The 24,176-nt window shown below is 46.8% G+C and overlaps 2 protein-coding genes across 6 annotated transcripts; one reads left to right on the top strand and one right to left on the bottom strand.

The window, feature by feature from the left end:
• The first annotated feature begins 6 nt into the window (after nucleotides 1-6).
• LOC132451192 (XK-related protein 8-like) lies at nucleotides 7-5,121 on the top strand. Its single transcript, XM_060043547.1, has 3 exons — nucleotides 7-1,399; nucleotides 1,869-2,065; nucleotides 3,593-5,121. Exons 1-3 carry the CDS (start codon nucleotides 1,095-1,097, stop codon nucleotides 4,372-4,374), a joined length of 1,284 nt encoding a protein of 427 aa, XP_059899530.1. The 5' UTR covers nucleotides 7-1,094; the 3' UTR covers nucleotides 4,375-5,121.
• Nucleotides 4,602-23,734, bottom strand: eya3 (EYA transcriptional coactivator and phosphatase 3). 5 transcript variants are annotated; one of them, XM_060043531.1, is made up of 19 exons: nucleotides 23,601-23,734; nucleotides 19,182-19,294; nucleotides 18,535-18,584; nucleotides 17,480-17,532; nucleotides 17,113-17,196; nucleotides 16,764-16,830; nucleotides 15,777-15,883; nucleotides 15,254-15,391; nucleotides 14,114-14,196; nucleotides 13,642-13,747; nucleotides 12,863-13,032; nucleotides 12,236-12,319; nucleotides 11,855-11,944; nucleotides 11,442-11,500; nucleotides 10,817-10,977; nucleotides 9,979-10,093; nucleotides 9,428-9,549; nucleotides 8,786-8,886; nucleotides 4,602-8,266 (listed from the first exon to the last, which is right to left on the bottom strand). In XM_060043531.1, exons 2-19 carry the CDS (start codon nucleotides 19,236-19,238, stop codon nucleotides 8,186-8,188), a joined length of 1,728 nt encoding a protein of 575 aa, XP_059899514.1. In that variant the 5' UTR covers nucleotides 19,239-19,294; nucleotides 23,601-23,734; the 3' UTR covers nucleotides 4,602-8,185. The 5 variants fall into 5 exon arrangements, with proteins under 5 accessions (XP_059899514.1, XP_059899512.1, XP_059899513.1 ...); XM_060043529.1 differs by having other exon boundaries at nucleotides 13,570-13,747; XM_060043530.1 differs by having other exon boundaries at nucleotides 13,570-13,747; nucleotides 19,182-19,291; nucleotides 23,601-23,733.
• Nucleotides 23,735-24,176: the final 442 nt, after the last annotated feature.

The raw sequence follows: 24,176 nt of genomic DNA on the forward strand, positions 1-24,176 counted from the left end.
CATGTTTGAATGTGAACGCACCCATCTCACTCCACTGCCTGCAGGACTTTTCTTTATTTGAAGTGCGCCACCACATAAAACCTCTGTTTCCTTTGGAATAAGTGGAACCACTGCTTATGTTCTGTGTACTTTGTCAATAAAGCAGCCTTTGTTTTCTATGTTTCAACTGATCAGCCTTGGAGACTGGGACAACCCTGTGTGTGGTTAACTTTGTGCTGCTTCAGCTCATGGCTATTAGGGTCGTTGGAATGCCCAATTCTGGATCAATGTGTCATTCAAAAATGGTTCAACAATATTGTCCAAAGAATAACCGTGACACTTAAAAGTAATGTGGGATATATTTGTGGATATGTGTTATATCTCTACTTTACTTCTGAATTAAGCATTGCAGAGATTGCAGGATTTAATCTAAATAATATGGACCACACATAGACACATCTGTTGCTTGCTGAGTGCAAATTAAATTTAATACAACTTCCTCGCCCCACCAATTATACTGAACATGGGCATGACAAGATGATATCTTTCATTGAAACGTGACATTCAATAGTCGAGTCTACAACTCGTTTGGCAGGCCGTCAAAACGCCCAGACAAGATATTTTAACACAGAAAGCCATAGCCAATAGTATTGTAGTCATGTACAGTAGCAAAACTACTCCCCTTAAGCGTAAAGGGCTGATTATGGTCCCTCGTCCACGTAACGCAAGGTTCTGGTGCGTATCTCAAAAATGTTAACCTCCCGTCGAGGCGACGCAGCAGCGAGGGCTGTGATTGGTCCGCTCACTAAAACCCGACGCAGAACCGAAACTGGTTCACGACTGCGTCGAAGCGTCTGCGTGGTCCTTGCGTTGCGTTACCGTGGGACCATAATCAGCCCTTGTCGCGATAAGCATAATAGGAGGGTTTATAGGAAAGGGAGTGGAGTCTTGGAAGCAGTGAACATTTCGTTCAGCCTGTATTTCATTACCACATTTGACACCACTGCTCCAACACCACTTCTGAGAACTTTGAATGAACGGAACTCGATGAGAATACGCTCTCGAATAGATTGGTTCAGTGGTTCACTTTCTTTAAGAACAAATCGACAAATGCCATGGAGGGCGAAGTCACCCTGAATTACTCTGTCTTGGACTTTGGATTCTCGTTTCTGGGGCTGGCTTTCTTCTTGGTTGACATAGTGTTGGACATATGGGCAGCGGTGCATTTCTACCAAGAAGGAGACTTCATCTACTTGGGGCTTTTGGTGACGATGCTGGCAGGCTCTTCGGTTCTTGGACAGCTCTTCAGCTGGTTATGGTACCGTTATGAGGACTGGGAGACACGCACTAGCACAGAGGGCTCAGTCAGCAAGAGGGTCCTTCAAGTTCTGCACATATTCCAGCTGGGCGTCTACATCAGGTGCTCTTAACTTTTTCCATAATATCATAACGAAAATCCTTTACGCCAGGCAATCCTGTTGCTCGAATGCATACGCTATCGTGATGTTAAGAACAATAAATACATGTCATAATATAAGTTAAAATAGGATCGATTAATCTAAGATTATAAAAGCTAATTGCATTGGTATAGCGCATTTGTGTGTGTGTGTGTGTGTGTGTGTGTGTGTGTGTGTGTGTGTGTGTGTGTGTGTGTGTGTGTGTGTGTGTGTGTGTGTGTGTGTGTTTGTGTTCAGAGGGGACGTGGTCGTGTCATCTCCACTCAAACAATACATTCAGTTACCTTCAGCGATTAACATCACGAATTGAACTAGCGACAGTCCCAACCTTTGCATAATCCATTTACATCGTCATAAATACGGTCGTCGACGTTGACCAAGCTCCATCGACTGCCGTATATTATAACAACATTCCTGGCTGCTACCTCACAGGTACGCAGGCGTGCTGGAGGTCGCTGTGTGCAGTTTCTCCTCAAGAAAGGAGCGCGAATCGGAGAACGTGGCCGTGTACCTGTCCCACGACCTGTCCATGCTGCGGCTCTTTAAGGCCTTCTCGGAGAGCGCCCCGCAGCTCGTGCTGATGCTCACGGTCATGCTGCAGACCGGGGACTGGCAGGACCCCGTGACAGGTGTGTGTGTTGGCAGTGGGACATTTCACTTTGACAGTTTTTCTCGATTGTATACACCCAATCTACGCCCAAATACGCCCAACCTTTTTCGACCCAAGATCTACTTTTCAAGTAGCCAACCTCCCGAGAGGGGGGGGGGGGGGGGGGTGGTGGTGGTGGTTTGTATCGTGGAGGGGGGAGGGGGGGTGGTGGTGGTGGTGGTGGTTTGTATCGTGGACCTACGGACTTCAGTGGGGGTTTCATTCCGTCTGCACACGGCGTCTTCTCAACAATAATCATTATCTTCCTCCCACTCAGGGTGAAAATGGTAGGTCTTAACTCGTTTCCCCTCAGCCATGCCAACGTTTAGGACTGCGTAACTACTGTTGACGGCTTTCAACTACTGTTGACAGCGCATGCGCTACCGCGCGTATATGTCCCGCGCAATTATTATATATATATTTTTTTTTCTTTTCTTTTTTTTCTTCACCCCTCGCGGTCGACTTGGGATCTATCGGCGGTCTACTGGTAGACCGCGATCGACTGGTTGGGCACCCCTGGTATACACAAAGGGCGTAGGTTGGGTCTGAGCTTTGGTGGGGACACTAGCTTTTCATGCAGTCAGTTCAGCTGAACATTTTACTGTATCACAGTAAAAAAATGATTTCATCATTACATCCCCCGAAAGACTAAACATTTTCTTACTGCAGTGTTTTTCATTTTACTTATCAGTGCAATTACTGTAGGCCTACTGTAATTTACCAAAGTACGTAACATTGGTGTATTGTCAGAACAATGTTGTAGCATAGGTGTACAGTATGAATCTGGGAAGCTCGGATTGTGAGTTTAGATCATTGGAGCTCATTGGATAGACAAATATGCATTGTATCCTATTCTGATACGATTGTGTCAATGCAATATTTATATGATATATTCACAGTATTGTATTACAATACGGCAACAGTCTTTATACTATATGTACCACCTAATTGCAACTTTAAAAAGGAAAGCTATTTCTAAGCCATTTTATACATTGGAATATGTAACATTGCCTCATAAAGCCAAAACATATGTAAATAGTATTTTGATGGAAGTGTTTTGAATTGATCACACCAGTGTTTAATTGATGCTCTCTAAGGGATATTCATTTTATATCTGTGTTTACTGTTTGGTGGAAAAACTCAGTTTTGAGAAGAATTTGTGTAGTTTTGACAAAATGATTGTCTTCTCAGGTTTGTGTTTAGTGTTTTGAGAAATTGAGCTATAGTTTCAGAAAGCATGTCTAATCGATTGAGAAAACTGTAAGAGAAAGAGAGAGATAAAGAGAGAGAGGGAGAGAGATCAAAAGTTGAGTGAGAGATAAAGAGAGAGAGAGATTAAGTTGAGCAAAAGATAAAAAGAGAGCGAGAGATTAAGTTGAGAGAGCGATAGAGAAAGTTCTAGAAGTGTGCAACTAGATCACTTTTCACTTTCACTTTCACTTTCTAAGAAATTCCTGACTCAGCGCCACCAGCGCTAACATCTTAACGTCTCCCATCCTTCTTCCAGTGCTGAAGGCCGTGGGCTCAGCCTCGGCCATCGCCTGCAGCGTGACCCTGTACCACCGCTCCCTGCGTTCCTTCCTCACGGACAAGGTCAAGCAGGGCCCCGTCTCCTCCCTGCTCTACTTCATCTGCAACCTGCTGCTCATCTTCCCGCGTCTGGCCGCCCTGGCCCTGTTCGCCTACGCCCAGCCCTGCTACATCTTCGCCCACTTCCTGTGCTGCTGGGCCGTGCTCTTCTTCCTCGCCTGGCGCTGCGGCACCGAGTTCATGGACAGCTCCGCCGGCGAGTGGCTGTACCGCGCCACGGTGGGCCTCATCTGGTACTTCAGCTGGTTCAACGTCAGCAAGGGCCGCAGCGTGTACCGCGGCGTTCTCTACCACGCGTGGATGCTGCTGGACCTGCTCCTGCTCTGTGGCCTGGCGTTCTGGCAGGCCCACAGAGCGCCGTGCATCACCGGGGGGGTGCTCTCGCCGGACACGGTGGCGGCGATGGGCGTCGTCGTCGTAGTGGTGTACGTGTCGGGCCTCCTGGTCAAAGTGCTGTACTACCAGCGCTTTCATCCCAAGCTGGGTGATGACACGAAAAAGCCCCTTCAGTTAGCTGCTGCTGCCGGAGACTTTACCGACGGGGGGGAGGAGGATCGCGGCTTGGGTGACTACACCGAAGTGGATTCCATGGAGCCTCCTCCGGTGGAGATGTTAACCGGGGGGGGGGAGGAGGTTGGGAGGGTGAAGAGACCAGTGAACAGAAGGATGCAACACTTGGCTCAGAACTTCTACTCATAGTCACTCCAGGGAGCGCTTGACAGACCGACTCAGATGGACCTTTAAAATAACCATTTTTCACAAGGGCAAATTTATTTATATGTGTGCTACCAATGCGTTTATATTGTGCTTTATATCTGTACAGCAATTCAGTGACCTTATCTCTGCCTTGGGGGGGGGTTCATTCCAAAGTTCAACTTAAGCCCAAGAAGGAGCTTTGCAGTTTGGTTTTTTTCGTTGCTGACGCCATCCATATCAGGTCATCGTCCAACCCATCTTTCCCTGGTCAAGGATCAGTTCTGCACTTCATTCATAAGAATTTATGTTTAGCCAGGGCGTGGAACTGCGTTCGTCCCTTCACCAATTTATATCTGATCTCCTTCCCCATTCAGAGTACAGCACATGCACAGTTTTGTACACACCTTTTGTACTTGTAATATCGCTTCTTCTTTGACAGTATTTGCTCAGCCTTGGAAAGATGAAGGCTCAACATGTGTGTGCGCGCGCGCACACACACACACACACACACACACACACACACACACACACACACACACACACACACACACACACACACACACACACACACACACACACACACACACACACACACACACACACACACACACACACACACACACACACACACACACACACACACACACACACACACCTTGTTCCAATTGTGAGTACCGGTACCTTTCTCTATTAATTTAAAAATGGCCATGTACAGTACATAATAAAAAGAACAATGAAGAAACCGTTAAACATGAATGTTTCTTTACATTTTTTGATAATTTATTTACATTGCAGGGAGTGTGTACAGACCACAGCAGGGGGACCTCATGGTTAATATGCAGTGTCTCGATGCCACTGTAACGGTACGCGATGTCCACAAACAGTGATAATGTAAATGACCCTGACGACTTTAAGCCGTGTGCCGAGCCCACCGCGGTACGCTCGCTGACACCACAACACCGGTCGGAGCGATGAGATGAAAATAAAATAAAAAAAGAAAGTGGAAAGGTTGCAGTTTAAAAATACATAGTCTTTGGCATTGAAAAAGGAAAAAATTAAATATGAAGTGATTTCACTCCTGAAAAGACATTGTGCATCAGAGCCACAATGAGACTCTGAATCGGACATGAAGCAAAGCAGAAGTCCAACAATTCATTCGAAAATGTTGCGGTATGGTCGCCTATTCCTTCCTCAGAGTAGACAATAAAACAAAAAAAGGGATGTAACTTGATTTGTGATTTCCCCCCCCACCCACCACATGATTGAGGGAAATTCAGGGTAATGGGAATTCCCTTTACCTCCTTTTAGGTAGTACAATATTTCAGTTACACATTCACTCAAGAGTGGGTCCGTACCGAATGCATCCGAGTATGCTGTGAAGGATTATCGTGTTCCCCGTTGATCGTCTCCAGGCCGTGCTCACAGGTGCACGTGTTCTGGCCGCAAAGTAACTAGTATTTTGACAGTTGAGAATTTCATCGCAAAGTTTTCATTCAGAAGTAACCTAAATCTCTGAAAGATGACGTCAAGAGGATCAGTCGACATTTGTGATGATTCATTACGATGAATCGTCCCAAAAGATTATGGTTTTGTAATATGATGACGACTGTTTCCATAAGTAACAACACTACCAAAAGACATCAGATCAGAAAAATAAACGGAATAATCAGACAGAACTATGTAACAGCAATTATTATTTTGTCTTTCAAACATGTCAAGTTGCTGAAGTGTAAGCCTTCGCAGAAATGAACATCATTCATTTTTTTATATACATCTATATAGATCTATATCTATATATAGATATAGATCTATATATAGTAAAAACATATAGTTAAAAAGGCAAAAGAACACTTTGGATAATAAACATGTTGATAGTTCCCTTTTTTGAGATTACAGAGTGTACAATCACTGGTTAAAAAGGCACAATATAAATACACAAAACAAAAGAAAAGACAAAAAAATAAAACAGAACACACCGAAAACATTCTTATTGGTCAAAGCTGCATGTGTGTACATGTGAAACCAGGCTCATCTAAATTCAGTCATAATCCACCCTCAGTCTCTGATTGGTTAACGAGCATGTCATCTACTCCATGTATTGCACAGTCTTCCCCCCCCCCCCCCCCCCCCCTCATGTCCTGAGTCCGTTGTGGGATGCGATGTGACCGACCGATGACTGCGACGACCAGGTTCGGCGAAACAACCACGCGTTTTGGTAGGAGGCCGCGAATCAACCAATCGGTTTCTATGTGCCAGTACTCCGATCTGAGGGTTTCATAGGTGGTTCATGGGTTACATGAGAACCACAGATTTATTCAAGCAAATGATTTAAAGTATTGTCAGGTAGGCATAATGAATCCCCTTTTAATTAGGAGGGTGCTTCAACATCAATTCAACTCCAGCGTTTCTCTGTGTGGATCCTTTAAGGGAACAACACCACCTGCCATTATAACAATTCTTGCTGAACAAAGTTATATACAGAATGCAATGGACTATAGAGTGATAATTATGGTCATCATGGGAACAGGGAGCATAGGAACCCCATTGGTGAGAATGTTTTGTCAAGAAGGGGTCACATCACACAGTATGCCATCAGAAAACTGCCATGAAGCCCCTGTCCGCACACCTGTTCAATACAATACGCCTCATAGGTCACCAAAGGTCACTTAGGGGCCACGCCAGGGGGCCGGTTCTACAGCCAAGTCTGCAGAATAGGTGGACAGGCCTCGTGCACAGGAAACAGGAAGTGGAATTCTGATGCGAGGGGGATTGCATTGTGGTGATGTGGTCTGAACAGAAGAAGAAGAAGAAGAAACCATACAGCATGGTGGACGTTTGATAGAAGGGTGTTTACATTCGTCAGCACCCTCCCGAGGCAACAGCTAGTTCTAGAACAAACGGTGACACAGCGTTTTCCCTTCCACGTCTGACTTCTCCGCTCAGACACTAGGGGCTGAGCGGCGGTCAGGGGGATTTTTGTCAGAAAGCATGCGCTGGGTACTATTTTTTTTTATCTCTTCATCGCAGTCTCAGGAAGTGCGAGTAGGGGAAGGCCAGTTGCTTCCATCGTCAGAGTCCAAGACCAGACCCGACCACACGTCACGGTCACGTGGTCAGCGTCAGCCGAGCCAGTCCAGTGAACCAGGAAGTACCTTTGGAGAGGACCAGACCGATGGCGTCTTCGAAAAACGTCCATGAAAATGTTTATGTCCGACGGACCACAAGGAGTGACTGCATTGCAACGCTGAGATAAAACGAAAAAACAAAAAAACAACATGCATGCGTTCAAGCTTTGGAATGAGTGCAACGACGCGACCTCAGAACGTCGGCTTGGTTGGGGACTACCACTAGCCCCCCCCCCCCCCCCCCCACCTTAAATCATCAGAGGAGCCAGGGTGGCGTTTCCTCAGGCGAGAGAGAGCGATGATGGGGAGTGAGTGTGTGAGACAGAGAGAGACAGAGAGAGACACACAGACATTGAGGGTGAGTGTGAGAGAGAGTCCTTCTTGGTGTGCCAGTCAGTGCCAGTTCCAGCTTGTTTGAGCGTTTAGCTGCCATACAGGTCAAGGGTCATCCATCCAGTCCCACCAAAGCGTCCAAACGTTGCCCCCCCCCCAGCAAAACTCCAGGCTGAGGGCGGGCCCGTTACCGCGGTAGTACGGAACAAAAAACAACAAAAACAACAAAAGAAAAACAAAAAGAGGAGATAAATGTTGTATAGTGGAGGTTGGTTGAGGGTTGGTGGGTGGGTGATTTGATAGAGGCGGGGGGGGGGAGGCATCTCCGCTGACCTCTGAACCCCTGTCGCCACCGTCTACAGGAAGTCCAGCTCCAGCGCCTGGTGCAGGGACACCAGGTCCCCGTGGGTGGAGATCCTCCAGAAAGGCATGTTGTGCTGAACGCAGACAGACAGAGGGAGGGACAGACACAACAGGTCAAACCCTTGGTAACCAGGGAGCTGATGCTGTGGTCACCATGGAGATTATTTTGGTAGCGGCCGTGGAGCTGATGCTGTGGTAACCATGGAGATTATTTTGGTAGCGACCGTGGCGCTGTTGCTGTGGTAACCTTCGGGATTATTAATCTGCTGTGGTTACCACGTCACTTATGTTGGGGTATCCATGGGGATCATGGATTGATTGTGTCTTATCCATTTGCTGTAGGGCCCACGGTGGTCATGTTGTATCAACCGTTGGCGCTGATGGTGTGGTTACCATGGGGATGACGTTGTCGTAACCATGGTGATTATATTGAGGTAGCCATTGGTTGAAGTGTCCACATTGAACGTGGTCCGTGTTGCGTGTGGTTTTAATTTGTTCCGAATTTTCCAGACAGATCAGAGATCGACACCATTATGATCCCCATTATTGATTGATCATCGGCGGGCAGGAGGGGGCGGGCGCCCCGGGCTCACCTGTTTGGCGGCAAACTCCTCGTCGCGGCCGTCCCCGATCACCACGTAGGTCACCTTCTTGCCGAAGCGCGAGACGATCCTCTCGAAGCAGCTCTCCTTCCCTGAGGGGAGACACAGCGACATTAGGCTCCGCCTCCGCCTCCGCAGAACGTACACACTGAATGGGCCCGGGTCGCCGGGCGGCTAGCTGCACGAGTTAGCGCGCCTGCTCGGGGCGCTTGGCGAACGTTTGTTCAAACTCCTCCCAGTATCATTAGAGCTTGGAGTCATATTGTCATATTAGAGTCTAAATGGTCATCTCTCTTAAAACCATGTTTGCATCAGCGACTCCTGTCACTCCTTCCCCGAAACGCCGGAAAAACACACAAAAAAGTGTGACACACTTGCGTGTCACACTTTTTTTTTTAACTGTACAGTCACACACACACACACACACACACACACACACACACACACACACACACACACTTCGGGGAAGTGGCTCAATGCTGCTCTGAAGAGACAAAACAAGTCGGTGACGCAAACATGACCAAAAAAAGAGCTGGTTCCACCCTACTATTAGAATAACTGCTCAGGCGACACCAAAGACACAACCAGGAACGAGCGCTTGGAGGTGCACGTCCTCCACACGCCTCCACGGACCTATTTTGGTGGCGCTGTAGATGGTGTCGATGGAGAAGACCTCTCCCAGGCCGTAGAGCAACACCTTGGCCAGGGCCGGCACCAGCTGGGTGGTGGTGACCAGGATGTTCAGACACTTCCCCCTGAGAAGGAGACACACACACACACACACACAGGAGAACATGGTCCAAATAAAGTTAGTAAGATTACACACACACACACACACACACACACACACACACACACACACACAGGAGAACATGGTCCAAATAAAGTTAGTAAGATTACACACACACACAGGAGAACATGGTCCAAATAAAGTTAGTAAGATTACACACACACACACACACACACACACACACACACACACACACACACACACACACACACACACACACACACACACACACACACACACACACACACACACACACACACACACACACACACACGTCCGCTAGAAAGAAACGGAACTGAAAGGGCATTGTGATTGTGAATTAGCATTTTATTTTATTTTTTACACTGTACCGTCACATAACCACACACACACACACACACACACACACACACACCTGGACTGGATCAGCAGCAGGGACTTGAGGGCCGTGCTGAGCCAGGCGTCCGTCACGTCCTCGATCTCGGACTGAAGCCTCAGCAGAAGATCCCTCTTCATAGGACTCAGCAGGCCTGAGAGACACACACACACACACACACACACACACACACACACACACACACACGTTAAAGTCATAATAACAAACGTATTAACTTCTCTTTAACTGATATGAACGCGGATATACTTGATAAACTGCCGAGGATAAACGCCAACGAGGCAGATCAGAACCCGTCGCTGTCACAGTGTCACATGTCCCCTCTGATGTAAGGTAAAGACGCCACGGTAAATAGTGGAGACGCGTCGTCGAATCAATATTATGTCCCGACTGTAAATTGTTCAAACATGGCTCGTCTGAACCCTTTGGCCCCCCTAGACTACATATACACAACAAGCTAGCTAGCAACAGTGCAATAACCAGCTAGCTAATGCTATAGCAAAATACCGCAATGCTACAACCAGCAAGAGTTTATCCTATGGGGAAAACAACACAATGCTACAATCAGCGAGCTATGTGGTAAGAACTGACAAATTACAAAACTCATCTTATGATAAGAAACAACAGGATAATAGAAGCGCTTCACAAATATATAATGCTTTAAGCCAGGCGATCCTTTAGCAAGAATAACACAATGCCATAAACAGCTAGGTGATGGCATTGCAGAACTCTGTTCTGATAAACAACACAATACCAGAACAGTTTCACCAATAAATAAAGCTATAAGCCAGGTCATCCTTAGGCAATAACAACACAACGCTAAAACCAGCTGTGGCGTAGCGGCGTGATGCTAGCTCACCTCCGACGTTGGTCTTGTAGGCGTTGTAGATCTCCTTTAGCCGGCGGTAGCGGAAGGCTAGCTTGCGCATCCACTCCACGCCACCGGGGACGCCGGCGGGCCCGGAGCCCCCGCCCCCCCCACTGGAGCCGCTGAAGCCGTCGGCCAGGAAGTTATAGTTACTGAGAGAGAGACAAGAGAGAGACAGAGACAAGAGAGAGAGACAAGAGAGAGAGAGAGATGAGAGGGACACAGAGACAGAGACAAGAGACAAGAGAGAGAGACAAGAGAGAGACAGAGACAAGAGAGAGACAGAGACAAGAGAGAGACAGAGACAAGAGACAGAGACAAGAGAGAGAGACAAGAGAGAGAGACAAGAGACAGAGACAAGAGAGAGACAGAGACAAGAGAGAGACGAGAGGGACACAGAGACGGAGACAAGAGAGGGACAGAGACAAGAGAGAGACACAGACAGACAGACAGACAGACAGACAGAGAGAGACACAGACAGACAGACAGACAGAGACAGAGAGCCAATGAGACAATGTGCAAAAGCTTCTGAGAAGAAGCCAGTGTTAAATGGCTACATGCTGAAATATCATGTCTTTCGAGGCAAACGCTTCGCAGAGGACTCTGACAGACCAACCTGAGGTCCTGTCCGTTGTCGTCGGACGCCACGTCTTCCACGTGGACCTGGTCACACTCCTGGAAGAGGAAGAGGAAGAACCCGGTGGTTTAGTCAGGGTCTCGGGTCTGCAGAGGATGTTCCCACACACGCGTCGACTTCACAACACCATCAGGAGGTTAATACCACCTCCACACGCATCGACATTGCAACACCGTCAGGTCATGAGACTAGGTCGTCACCTAGTCTCATGACATTTTATTCCATTACAATATCAGGTTTGTATCATGTCCTGCGATAGTTTTATTATCGGAGAATGTTTAACCCACACATTATTATGGATGAGCATGCATATAACACGCCTTCTAGACCATAGACATCGTCTATACGCAAACACAACAGAGATGACAGTCTGTCGTGGGCTTGTTCTCTACCTCCAGGTCGTTGAAGAACAGGTGTGTGTCGGCCAGTTCAAAGATCAGCTCCTCCATCTGAAGGCCCAGGTTCAGCACAGTGGCTGGGTCCTGCACGCACACGCACACGCACACGCACACGCACACGCACACACACAAGTATATTAACGTTAGAGGCCGGCATGGGTTCGAATCCGAACGGGGCCACCTATGAGGGCTGAGTGTGGCTTTGCGGTATTGAAAAGACACTTTTGATAAATGGGGGGTTACTTCATTTATTAACATTGTTTCGGTGAATGGGAGAATGAAGCTGGAAACCTGACCAATATCGGGCCAGAATTACAGTAAATGTAATACACGAAAAAATAACCCAAGTTATGCGATCAGTGAGCAGACACAAACCTTGCCGAACTTCTGTGCGAAGGAGCCGGTGAGAAGCGAGTGGAATATGATGATGGTCTCGTCAAGGTCCCACAGAAAGACCCGCTGGAAAAGACACACGTAGGAGACTTTAACAAACCGCACTCCTTCAACCAGCAGCACTGCCAAAATACTAGCTTGTTAGCCTCGAAACAATAAAGGGCGGAAATTGTGTTTGGCTACCAATTGTTTTTTTTTATCTCAGCAACCATAACTTCTGGTTCCTAAAAAAAAACCAAGGGCAATCATGGATTAAATAGCAGTGGGTCAACTCGGCTGGTGTGCCATAGGGCTGCTCGATTATAGAAAGAAATCATAGCCACGATTAATTTGATCAATCTTGAAACCACGATTGTTCACACGATTATTGGAGTTTGAAAGCATGACACATTTTTCCAGCATTTCTCTCCAAAAAAAAAAAAAAAACACTTTGCAACTGGGAAATTGAAATCGCCCCTTAAAATCCGAATCATCGCACGGCCCTAGTGTGCCGACCCCCTTGGCGACACCCCCTTTGTAGCGACCGCAGGTTCGAGTCCCGGCCGCGGTCCTACGCGACACGTCCCGCCCCAGGGGCCCGCGTGCGGCCGCAGCCGGCCCGGCGCTCACCTCCAGGTCCGAGTCCGTGGAGGGGCATCCGTCGGGCTTCTTGGCCTTGCCTTTGGCCTTCCCCACAGAGTTCCTGCGGCCCGCGTCCTCCAGCTCCCGGGCGCCCGTGGGGAGGGCCAGCCCGGCCGGCAGGGCGATGCCCGGCGGGAGGTTCTCCTGCGGGGGGGCGTCTGAGGGACGGGGGGCCGAGGTTAGCGTGTTAGCGTGGTTCTGGAATCACGCTAACGGTTCGGCTCAGTTCGGGTCTAACTGATCCCACAATCGTTGCCATTTTTTATTCATTTAGATCTAACTTTGTCAAAAGCATATAATTATAATAATAATGTCTGGTTTGGGCTGATCAACTGTATCAAAAATTGTTCTCTCCGGGTCAGTAGCAAGTAATCTGTATAAACAAGCGGTGAGGAAGAGTTGAATTGCAACATTCCTTCTGCAGTCACTGCTAATACGAGCCATAAATCACCGTCTCTGAAAGTTATATTATAAATGAAAGTTCACTTAGGAATACCTCAACTAAAACGTAAATATTTTACTACAAGCTCACAAGTGACTCGTCCCTTAACGGTGAATCAACAAATAACGAGAGTCGTTGCGAATTTCCCCATCTGCGAACAACAGGCGTCCTTAACGGTCGGAGGTTAACCTCCTCTTCCTCCTCCTTGGACGGAGAAAGGGGGCGTGGCCATGCGGTCAGGTGACGTATTCACCGGTGTTGCTGGGCAGCCCGGCGGACACGGCGCTCTCCGACTTGACGGCCGGGTAGCCGGCCACGCCCGCACCGTGACTGTCGCCGCTGGGCAGGCCGGGGGGCGCGTAGCCCGGCAGGGGCGCGTAGTACTGGGAGAACTGGGCCTGGGGTCCCAGCGAGGAGTAGCTGCTGAACTCCTGGAGGGGAGGGCGCGCACACGCGCACACGCACACACACACACACACACACACACACACACACACACACACACACACACACACACACACGGCATTTAGCACACACCTTTTATCCAAACCGACTTACAATAAGTGCATTTGCCATAAGGAGGAGAGACAACACTACAGCGCTGTCGGTACAGTAAGGATGTCCATAGAACCAAGTACTAACAATGGTTAGGTTAACCCAATCCCCGTATACAACAAAGAGAGCTAGGATAAAGTACTACACTGCTAAGTACTTCAACCTATTGTTGCGCGACCACGTTGAGTTTGATTGGTCAAGCTTGTACCAGGTGCCCGCCTCCCCTTCTCTCTCTCTCGTACCTGATTGGGCGCTGGGGCGGGGACAGTGCTGGCCGTGGTAGCGGGGATGTTGGAGTAAACACTGGCCGTGGTGAAGCTTGAGCCTGCAGGACAGCAGCGACAACGCACTTAGCACACACTGCACCACAAGCGAACACCTACAGGCACTCGCACACACACACACACACACACACACACACACACACACACACACACACATACGCACACATCCACAGGCAAACACATTTTTAAGGGGTGACCCGTTACGCACAAGGAGAGAGGCAGGTAGTGTCTGGGGTGTTTCACAGCCACAAAAAGGTACTGGGTTCGATCTCCAAGGTTCGTAGCCTACCGAGGGAGAGTTCTAGTACTTCCTACAGGCTTCCTCATGACCTGTATCTGTATCTGGGGCGGATTAGTGTAATGGCTAGGGTCTTTTGACTACCTAGGGGCCTATGTCCCCTAAAAGTCGTTTTCTGGGCAAGACAACTTTCTTGGGTTGTTTCCAATGAGGAGAGCGCATGTGTGGACGCCTTGACAAAATCACAGTGAGCGGCCCACAGTGTGTTGGCCTTAGTGAAGCAACTACGGGCGGTCAGGTTGAAAATCTCTGAGCTCTGTCACTAGCATTTTACCAGTGACCCAATCAAAAATCAACTGTCAAACTAACATTTAATTTTGTAAAAAAAGAGTTTATGGACTCACATTATAGGCTTTACCAAAATCAAAACTTTTGAATTTGACTGTCTTCGCTGCTTATCACTCACGGATGTTTGACAAGAAGTCATCGCTGCGATGCTGAGCTAGAAGCTAAAGAGCTAACATGGCTGGTTGTCATAGAAACAGTAAACAAAAAGGACAGAGATGCAGCTGTATTTTCTTAATGTTTTTTAACGCTGCATCCCAGTCCTTCCAAGTGCCATGCAGCACATGTGTGCCAGAAAAACACCCTTACCTGCTCCTTAACGACATGCATCTTAACGTACTCGCAGTGGACGCTTTGGTTAAAATCATCTGCCTAAAGAGCGTAAATAGATAACCAGTCTCCCCCTGGTGGTCGGTTGTGGTGGTGGTGGTTGTTATGATGTTTGGGAAAGCCGTGTTGTTACATGGAGGAGAAGGAGAAAGAGAAGGGAGGAGGAGGGTGAGATCGCGGCTTGCCTTGGCTGGGGTAGGAATAGTGAAGCTGGCCGGACTGCGTGGACGTGTATGCGCTGCTGAAGCTGAGAAACCCCGGCTGACCAACAGAGGGCGCCTCAGGCAGCCCTGTCTCTGTTTTTATGCCTGGCCACATAGCACCTGAAGAAGAGGAAGAAGAGGAGGAGGAAGAGGGCAGTGGGAGCGGATGGGAAAAAGGACCAGGAAGAGGGGATGAAGAGGTGGAGGAGGAGGAGGATTGAGGAGAAGGAAGAGGAGGAGTGGTGGTATTAGGAAAGATAAAACGAAAGCTTTTTTCAGTTCCAGGTGTGATGTTTTTGGTTTTTCCATATAAAAAGCAGAGATTAATGAATAAAATAAAAGCTGTTGAGTCTGCGTTTGCCAAAGCATCTGGTAGCACAGTGGAGAAGCATGAGAGGCTGGGGGAGGTTTAGTAAGCAGACAATGGGTACATGAGTAGCAGTGTGGACATGAATACAGCAAAGAGGTGGGAACCAGCACTTGAGAGTCGAGGGCAAGAACTGACCAAACGGTGGGAGCCCGTAGGTCTGGCCTGCCTGGGGGAAGGAGTACACGCTAGACTGGGCCAGGGGAGAGAACGCCGCCTGGTTGCCGTAGGAGGTCACTGCGGGGCTGAAGGAGGGCACAGGCACATGTCAGGGATTAGCTGCTGCTGGATCATCTGCAAAGCCTCGTGTGTGCGGAGGGAAGGGCTGCCAGATGCTGCTCCCATGACTGCTACTTTTATTGTACTATATTTATTTGAATGACAATAAATATAGTGCAGTTTTCTTTATTTTAATGGGGAAATATCTGTCAGAATAGCATGTATCTGATGATGACATTGGGTACTCTTATGTTATTGCTTGGTTGCCAATGGCCCCTTGTTGAAGCAAAAAGAGCGTAAGTACTAACTAGAACTTACTTATAACTAATCCTACTAGTTCTATCTGCAATGTATCAGATAGGGCAATGCCTCTAACCATTCACATGGGGATTACACAAACAATATACTGCATACTACATTATTTACTTTTACTTTTGCTGGAGAGGAAGTCTAACTCTGGAGTAACACGTCAATGTTTACTGATGCTGGCAAACTTGAAGACTAAAGCTATTTATCAGGATAATAACAAAACCTTCCCGTGTTTATAATACTTAAGCAGTGTTATTGAGCTCATGTTTGCATCATTAGTTTACACTGGTTGATCTCTGTATCTCTAACAGCACATTCTGATCCCTTAACCTCAACAGAACAGGGTTAGGGTTAACAGCTTCGACAGCACCCTAAGCCTAGCTAATGAACAATCAGTGGTCATCAATTATGTGTGGACTGGTGTAGCAAAGGCGTTTAAGCACACCATCAATATTAATATTAATATAATTTATGTAGAAGACATGAAACTGCAAGGATGTTTGGCACAATATGTGTCGCATTAATAACTGGACTTATTGGCAGAGACTGCGGTAACAGTGATTCGTTCTTATATACATGCAGGTAAAAGATACCTACTTGTTGTCTTGGTACATCTGGGAGTATTCAGATACAACTGTGGTATCAGGGTCTTTGCACGGTCCGACTGAAGTCAAAATCAAAGGGTTACATTATGAGAGGGGCAGTATATCAATGTGATCTGTACAGTGAAATACTTATAACAAGCCAAGATAAATCTATGTACTACAAAAACACAGAGTGGCGATATGATATTAAAAAAAAATGGTAGGTTGGTTGATAATAAAACACAGAGACGCACAGGCAAAACATAAAGGCAAATCTACAATTCCCAGTTTAAAGGAAGGTCACATCATTTTGCATGGATGCAATGTCAGGTTTCCTGTTGTATATAAAGATTTGCTCCTACCAGAATGTGCATAGGAGTTCATGGGGTCACTGCATGCTTGCGGGGCTAAGGCACTCTGCTGGTCTGGTTGCCCTTGGTCGCGGACTATCAAGACAGTGTGACATTATAACACGTTACATTATATTGTTACTGCACAGCCGACTCTAGCAATACCCTTCTGTCCATCCACTTGTAAGCCACTTGGGATAAAGAAAATCTGCTCATTACAAAGTGGAAATATCACAACAATCTTGAGCAGGTACTTTCCAGAACTTTGATAAGATGAGCGTCATGTCTGCTGAGCAGGAACTATTCATTAGCAAAGCGTGTGTCATAGAATACAGAGAATGAAGAGTGAACAAAGACTGATTTGATGGAGAGCCATTACCTGCCGTCAAGGCCGGGTATGTGTTCTGGGGGCTGCCATCCTCAGCCAGGTTCCTGGAGGATAACCAGAGCGCTGCTAGTTTAGCTTCTACCTTATTTATATACATTACATTATATTTTAGATCTCTACCTTAAAATCACTTGTTACAGTTTTCTTCTATGGCCTTGGCACCATTCTCAAAATATACAGAATATTTTCAAAAGGCACGTGGAAACCTCCAAACCCCTGGGCAATTGTTCACAACAGATTTGAATTTGTCATACTTTAACAAATTTTAAAATGTTGTTGTGTTTTGCAAATGAGGAGATACAATGATCGGGCAATTTGTGCAATTACTAATTGAACATATCTTTCTGATAAAACTGAAAAGTTGCTTCTCGGTTGAACGGTTGTACTCTCTATAATGTGGATGAATTATTTCATCACATGCACATGACTCAGTCCAATAGTCATAATCTGCGGTATCTGCCTTAGCCATAATATACAAGTTATTTTGACAAATTTACCTAGAGCTTTGAAGACATTAACATGGATCAAGAAATGAAAAAAAAAAGGTAACCAAACAAGCAACACCGAATGGATACTTTACTTTGCCTTATTCACTAAACCAGAGAATAGTTTGTCTTACTTTATTAACTTAATATTAACTGTAACAGCAACACCTTGGTCATTTATCTTAAATTAATCACTGCTCTGATGGTTAAGTTCTATCTTATTTAATAATATTAACTTGCTATGCACATGATGACCTAACCACCAACCTGGTCTTATGCAAAGACTTACTTTGTGCAAACTATTGTTTACTCTAAACTTAGATACTAACAAATTGACCATTCCCTTCAGCTAATTAACTTACAGAGAGCTCTGCTAGTTAGCTTCACCTTATTTTACCTTATTAACCAACTATTCCATTGATGACCTAACCACCAACCCTCTGAAACAAACAGTCTACTGCAAAGACTTATGTTTGTGCAAACCATCTGTTACTCTTAACCTAAAGTATAAATCTTTCCATAGAAAGCAGTTCACACAGAAAGCCGTGAAGCACCACTTACCGTGTTGCCTTCTCCAGTCTATCGTCCATATCAAGCTTGGCCTTCTTTGACTGAGGACGAATAAAAGCGGAAAGCAACGATATAATACGTCTCTATGTAATGGAGAGATGTGTTGTCATTGGGTACGGATTAAAACCTGTCCATTCAGAGCCAACAATGCCCAAACCAAATCCCCTGCCATCCTCCTTGCGTGGCCCCATTTTAAACACTACACACACCGTCCAAAACTATATGGATGGAAGATCGATACAGGAGGACCACGAGAACGCAGAGACCCTGCACCCATCTGAGGCAGCATGCTTGCATACATGCATGTGAGCCAGCGTGTGTACCTGAGAGTTTTTGTTTGTGTACGTGCGAGTGTGAGTGTGTTTGAGAACATGCACGCTCACTCACACGCATGCATGAGTGCCTACGTCTAAGGGAGCAAGCGTTGAATGCATGTGCGTGTTCTCATATGTGTGAGTGAACATGAAGACGTGCGAGTGTGTGAGTAAGAGCATTGCCCCTTGTGTGTGTGTGCGGGGGTGTGTGTGTGTGTGTGTGTGTGTGTGTGTGTGTGTGTGTGTGTGTGTGTGTGTGTGTGTGTGTGTGTGTGTGTGTGTGTGTGTGTGTGTTAGTGTGCGTGTGCATGAGTGTGTGTTCACCGGCAGCTCGGTCAGCTCCGGCGGGCCGTCCATCTCTGCAGGGGGGTGAGCCGACATGGAGCCCCTGGTTCCTCCTACTGCTCTCTGGGCCTGCGACCGCTGCCGTGACCCTGCTGCAACCCAGCACAACCAGCACCAGCACGGGTGAACACACACACCCGGTTAGGAGGAATGCAGGGGGTCGGCGCCTTAAGTACCCTGGCCCACGACCCTTGTCCACTCTCTCCCCCTCCACCCCCCCTTCTGCCTCTCTCCCCTCCTCTCCTCTCTCCCGCCACAACGTGGTGGTCCTCCCACTCCTGCCCTCCATCCCGTCGCTCCCCAGTAACCGATACAGAGGCGGTACAAAGGGGGAGGTGGTGAGGAGAAGGGGGAGGGGAGGGGGAGGGGAGGGGGGGGGGGAGGAGGGAGAGCTCACATGGGGGGCCTCCTTACATGTGACCTAACCTACATTCGGCCAAACATGTCCTCCCTGCTCAGGTGCAAGCTGTCGGGTCACGGGTGCCCCGCGGGATAAGATCTAACCTGGTTTCTTTGCTCGGCCGTCTCCGCTGGCCCTCGGGAGGCGCACACTGAGGCACATTTATATAACTGGCACACGACGCGGGGAGAGCGCAGGAAAATAGGGCAAGTTCAAAAGGATCCTCATATTTCAGCCACTTGTTAACAGCTCACGTTCTGCCGCCGTGGTGGCGTGCCGGTGAGAGGGTTTTTGCAAGACCGCTCACGAGTGGACGGCCCACCTCGATTTTTTTGGGGGATTTGGGTCTACGACGACCAAATGACTTCTTACGGCCGGGCGTTAATAGACATAAAGCGCTACTGGAGCACAGGGCCCCCATTACTCGAATAAAAATATATTGAATGCATGCTGCGTGTATGAAATGTGCGTCGAAACACGGGTTGCTGTGTGGCGTGTGCGTCGCGGTGCAAAGGCGCCGGTATTATGCACACTGCCGTGCAAGGATATTAATGTGCACGCTACAGACCCGGACTGCAACGTGCGTGCCTGAGCTTGTATTTTGGGTTGAACTCTCTTGCTTTTACATTGTGGATTCGAAAGAAATCCATTATTTTACTGTTCAAATCAATCTGAACGAATCCACTCCCAAATATGGAGATTAATTGTTAAAACTGAACGAGAGATTTTAATGGGGCGCAGCAGATCAATACTGGGGCAAGTGCCCCAGTAAAAGGGGTCTAGCAACGCCCATTCGGCCAAGAACGTAGCCTTTTTTTGTGACCGATTTTTTTAATAATTAGTTGTTACCAATTAAACATTGCTCATTGTGCTTACAGCAGGGATTAGGCGTGCGGGGCCTGCTTACATGTGACCTAACCTACATTCGGCCAAACATGTCCTCCCGCGAGCATCAGGTGCGCAGGTGCAAGCTGTCGTGTCACGGCTGCCCCGCAGGATAAGATCTAACCTGGTTTCTTTGCGCGGCCGTCTCCGCTGGCCCTCGGGAGGCGCACACTGAGGGACATTTATATAACTGGCACACGACGCGGGGAGAGCGCAGGAAAATAGGGCAAGTGGGGAATTCAAAAGGATCCTCATATTTCAGGCACTTGTTAACAGCTCACGTTCTGCCGCCACGGTGGCGTGCCGGTGAGAGGGTTTATGCAAGGCCGCTCACGAGTGGACGGACAAAAACAAACCAACGTTGGTCCTTATTTTCGGCGATTTGGGTCTGCGACGCCCACCGCCCACATAACTTCTGACGGGCCAGGACCATAGTATTTTTTTGTGAACGATTTTTTTTAATAATCAGTTGTTAACAATTTGATGACATTGGTCATCAAAAATTGAAATGCCTTTTATTCAAATGTTACCAAAATGACTGTTGTACACCGAACAGATGTTCTCTTTATTCAAACGGACTTCTTAACGCCTCTCTCACATGAAAGTCCTACTGCTCCTGAGGAAATATTGACAAACACAAGTGTTTGCTTTAAAAAAATTACATACAAATCACAGTGCCACACGACAATTAAATGCTGCATATAAATCAAAAGATTTATATGCAGCATTTAATTGAGCCATACCAATAAAAAAACATTAACAATTCATATATATTCTCCTCACCGGACTCCCCACCAAACTCATCAACAGACTACAGATCATTCAGAACTCAGCCGCCCGGATCATCACCCGCACCAAATCATCTGACCACATCACCCCTGTCCTCATTCAACTTCACTGGCTCCCAGTACACTACCGTATCCAATACAAAACTCTACTCCTCACCTACAAAGCTCTCCACAACCTAGCCCCCAGTTATCTCTGCGACCTCCTCCAAGAATACACTCCCTCCCGCTCCCTCCGCTCAACCTCTGCTGGACTACTATGTATCCCCACATCACGACTCACTACAATGGGTGCCCGGTCATTCAGCTGTTCAGCACCCAGGCTCTGGAACTCCCTCCCCCCCACACATAAAACAGTCAGACACCATTACAACCTTCAAGTCACAACTCAAAACTCACCTGTTCAAACTCGCACACGTCTAACTGATCACTGTTTTGATTGTTTTTTTTTGTTTTGTTTTGTTTTGTCTTGTTTTTGTTTTATTTATTTCTTATTGCTTATGTTAATTTTTTTTTTTTTTTTTTTTTTTTCCACAATGTCTTGTTTTTTAAAAAATGTATGATGACTATATGCTCTGCAAGGTGACCTTGGGTGTCTTGAAAGGCGCCTCTAAATGAAATGTATTATTATTTATTATTATATAGGCTCGGCTCTGTATTTGAGAGAGAAAATTTAGAAACTTTAGAGCATTCTTTTGCAAATTATCTATCCTGACCATTTCCCAAAAGGGTATGAATACGCTTTTTTTTTTTTTTTAAAACCAAGGGTATATGGCGTATGCACATATATTAGTTGACAGTGTCATTAATCAACTCATCTACTAAGTGCAGACTATCTACTTAGTGCACATAGATGCATATTCCAATTAGTTTTCTAATTCCGGTATGTATTTTGTATAATAGCTGTAAGTGACATAGCATAAATAAGTTGTATTTCCTAATGCACACTAGCAGTATAGTATAAACTATCCAATGATAACATCGTGTACTGTTCTCCTATGTTATGTTGTCTTTCACATAAGCTTTGCTATCACTGCAACCAAAAAGCAGGATGGAATTCACATAAATATCTTGTATAACCAAAATCCAAAAATAAATCCAAAAAGCCAAGCAGCATGACTTCAACAGTGCTGTTCAAACGGCTGAAAAACGTGACAATGCCGGCCACCCACAGACAACCCATAACAAGAAGGCCTCGTTGCCATTAGTAACCGCGGTACTCCGGTGGCGTCACGGATCCTCGCGACAGAGCAATAGGTCTCCTCGACACCGGTCGCCCAGAGCCGCATCGACTGGCCGCATCGGTGAACACCGCGGCTCTCAGAGTCGTTACACCGCAACCTGCATGTCACGTAGCACGTAAGACGCCGTTCGCTTTGCTTGGATAACTTTTGGTCCGCATTTGCTAGCCAGTTATGGTCTCTTGTTTGTGCCTTGTTCCACAGTGGCCTATATATACCAGTTTTCACGGTCTTCGCGGTAACAACGGTTAGGTCTGAATGGTAACCGTGACGACCCGTTATATTTGCGTACGTTAATACACAGCACTTGGTTACAAAGAATCCACATTCGCCGTTATATGTTGCGCTTTATCTAAACCCTTTATCGCAAGATTTACATCGTTTAACGTTAGCACCGGTGTCGCTCTTCGGTCCGTCGACACCTGTGGTTTACGAACGAACATTTTAAGCCGTGTAAACATAACGTAGACGCTATGACGGGGGTTAACTCGTGCATCGGAGGGACACACGTTAGCGGGCTAGCCCTGGCCACATCCAGCAAATAGCCACCGCCAAGGGCAAGTTTATGATGGTCAAGTCCAACCCAAAACCCTTTTCCTAGACAATCAGTGCTTCGTTACCTTTTGGAAGTGATACTACACTGTGTTCACGTATACACTACTAGCTTTGATACAATCGCCTGCATCAGCGGTGTGTCCCGTGTGTGTAATATTAACTTGCATTAAATGCCACCGACCCCAGAATACTATGGGGATTTCTAAGGCCCAAAGTCACACTATCCCTGCAATGTTTTATTTTCCACACTGCCAACAATGTGGTTTACAACATCACGATCGCACGTTTCGTATACCTCCCATACGGCTAATGTCTATGTAGGTTTAATAACGAGCAACATCGCAGGGCAGGCTGGGTTTTCCCCAATGGGAAACTTTTCGGTTCCAAGGTTTAGTCGGGATCAAGCAAAGGAGTGGCTACTGAAATAGCTCAGCAATATGTGAAGACACCATTATCTCACGTTAAACACTACAGAAACCCACCGGGGGAGAAGCCTAAGTAAAATGGTGAAAGTATCCGTAATCGAACTTACCATCAAGTGGGATAATCGCTGTGCCTTTTATAGAATCGTCTTCTATTCCATCCACACTGTCAAGCTTTGTCTGTTGTTAGGATCACTATTTTGCAGGAAGTTTTCCTACTCGCTCTGCGCATGCGCACACCCGCTCATGTGAACCCTCGGCGAGATGTGGTTCGACAGGTGTGTGCGATTTAGCAGCATTCCCTGACAGGTGAGAAAACGTATAAACTGAACTCCTGTTGTATTATCCAAACAGATGTACAGCCTCTATTTTAGCACTCAAACCCCTCCCTTCTTGGGTTAGAAGTTACGCTTCAATGACCATGTTTTGGTTGATACATTTTATGTTTTTGTTGTGAATAATAAGTCAAGCCCCCGTCTATGGTGTATATCTTGTAGGATTTATATGAAAGACGGCAAAATGTTATAAGGGAAGATAGGACATGCAGAGGTTTAATTTACAAGATGATATGCTGTGTAGGCCTAGATGTTTTAAGATAAGATAAGATAGTCCTTTATTAATCCCCCTTTGGAGAAATATACAGGTGACCAGCAGTACAGTGGGAACATTTTTCCCACTGAAAATTC

The sequence above is a fragment of the Gadus macrocephalus genome, chromosome 22 (genome assembly GCF_031168955.1).
Source record: "Gadus macrocephalus chromosome 22, ASM3116895v1".
Classification (NCBI taxonomy): Eukaryota; Metazoa; Chordata; class Actinopteri; order Gadiformes; family Gadidae; genus Gadus; species Gadus macrocephalus.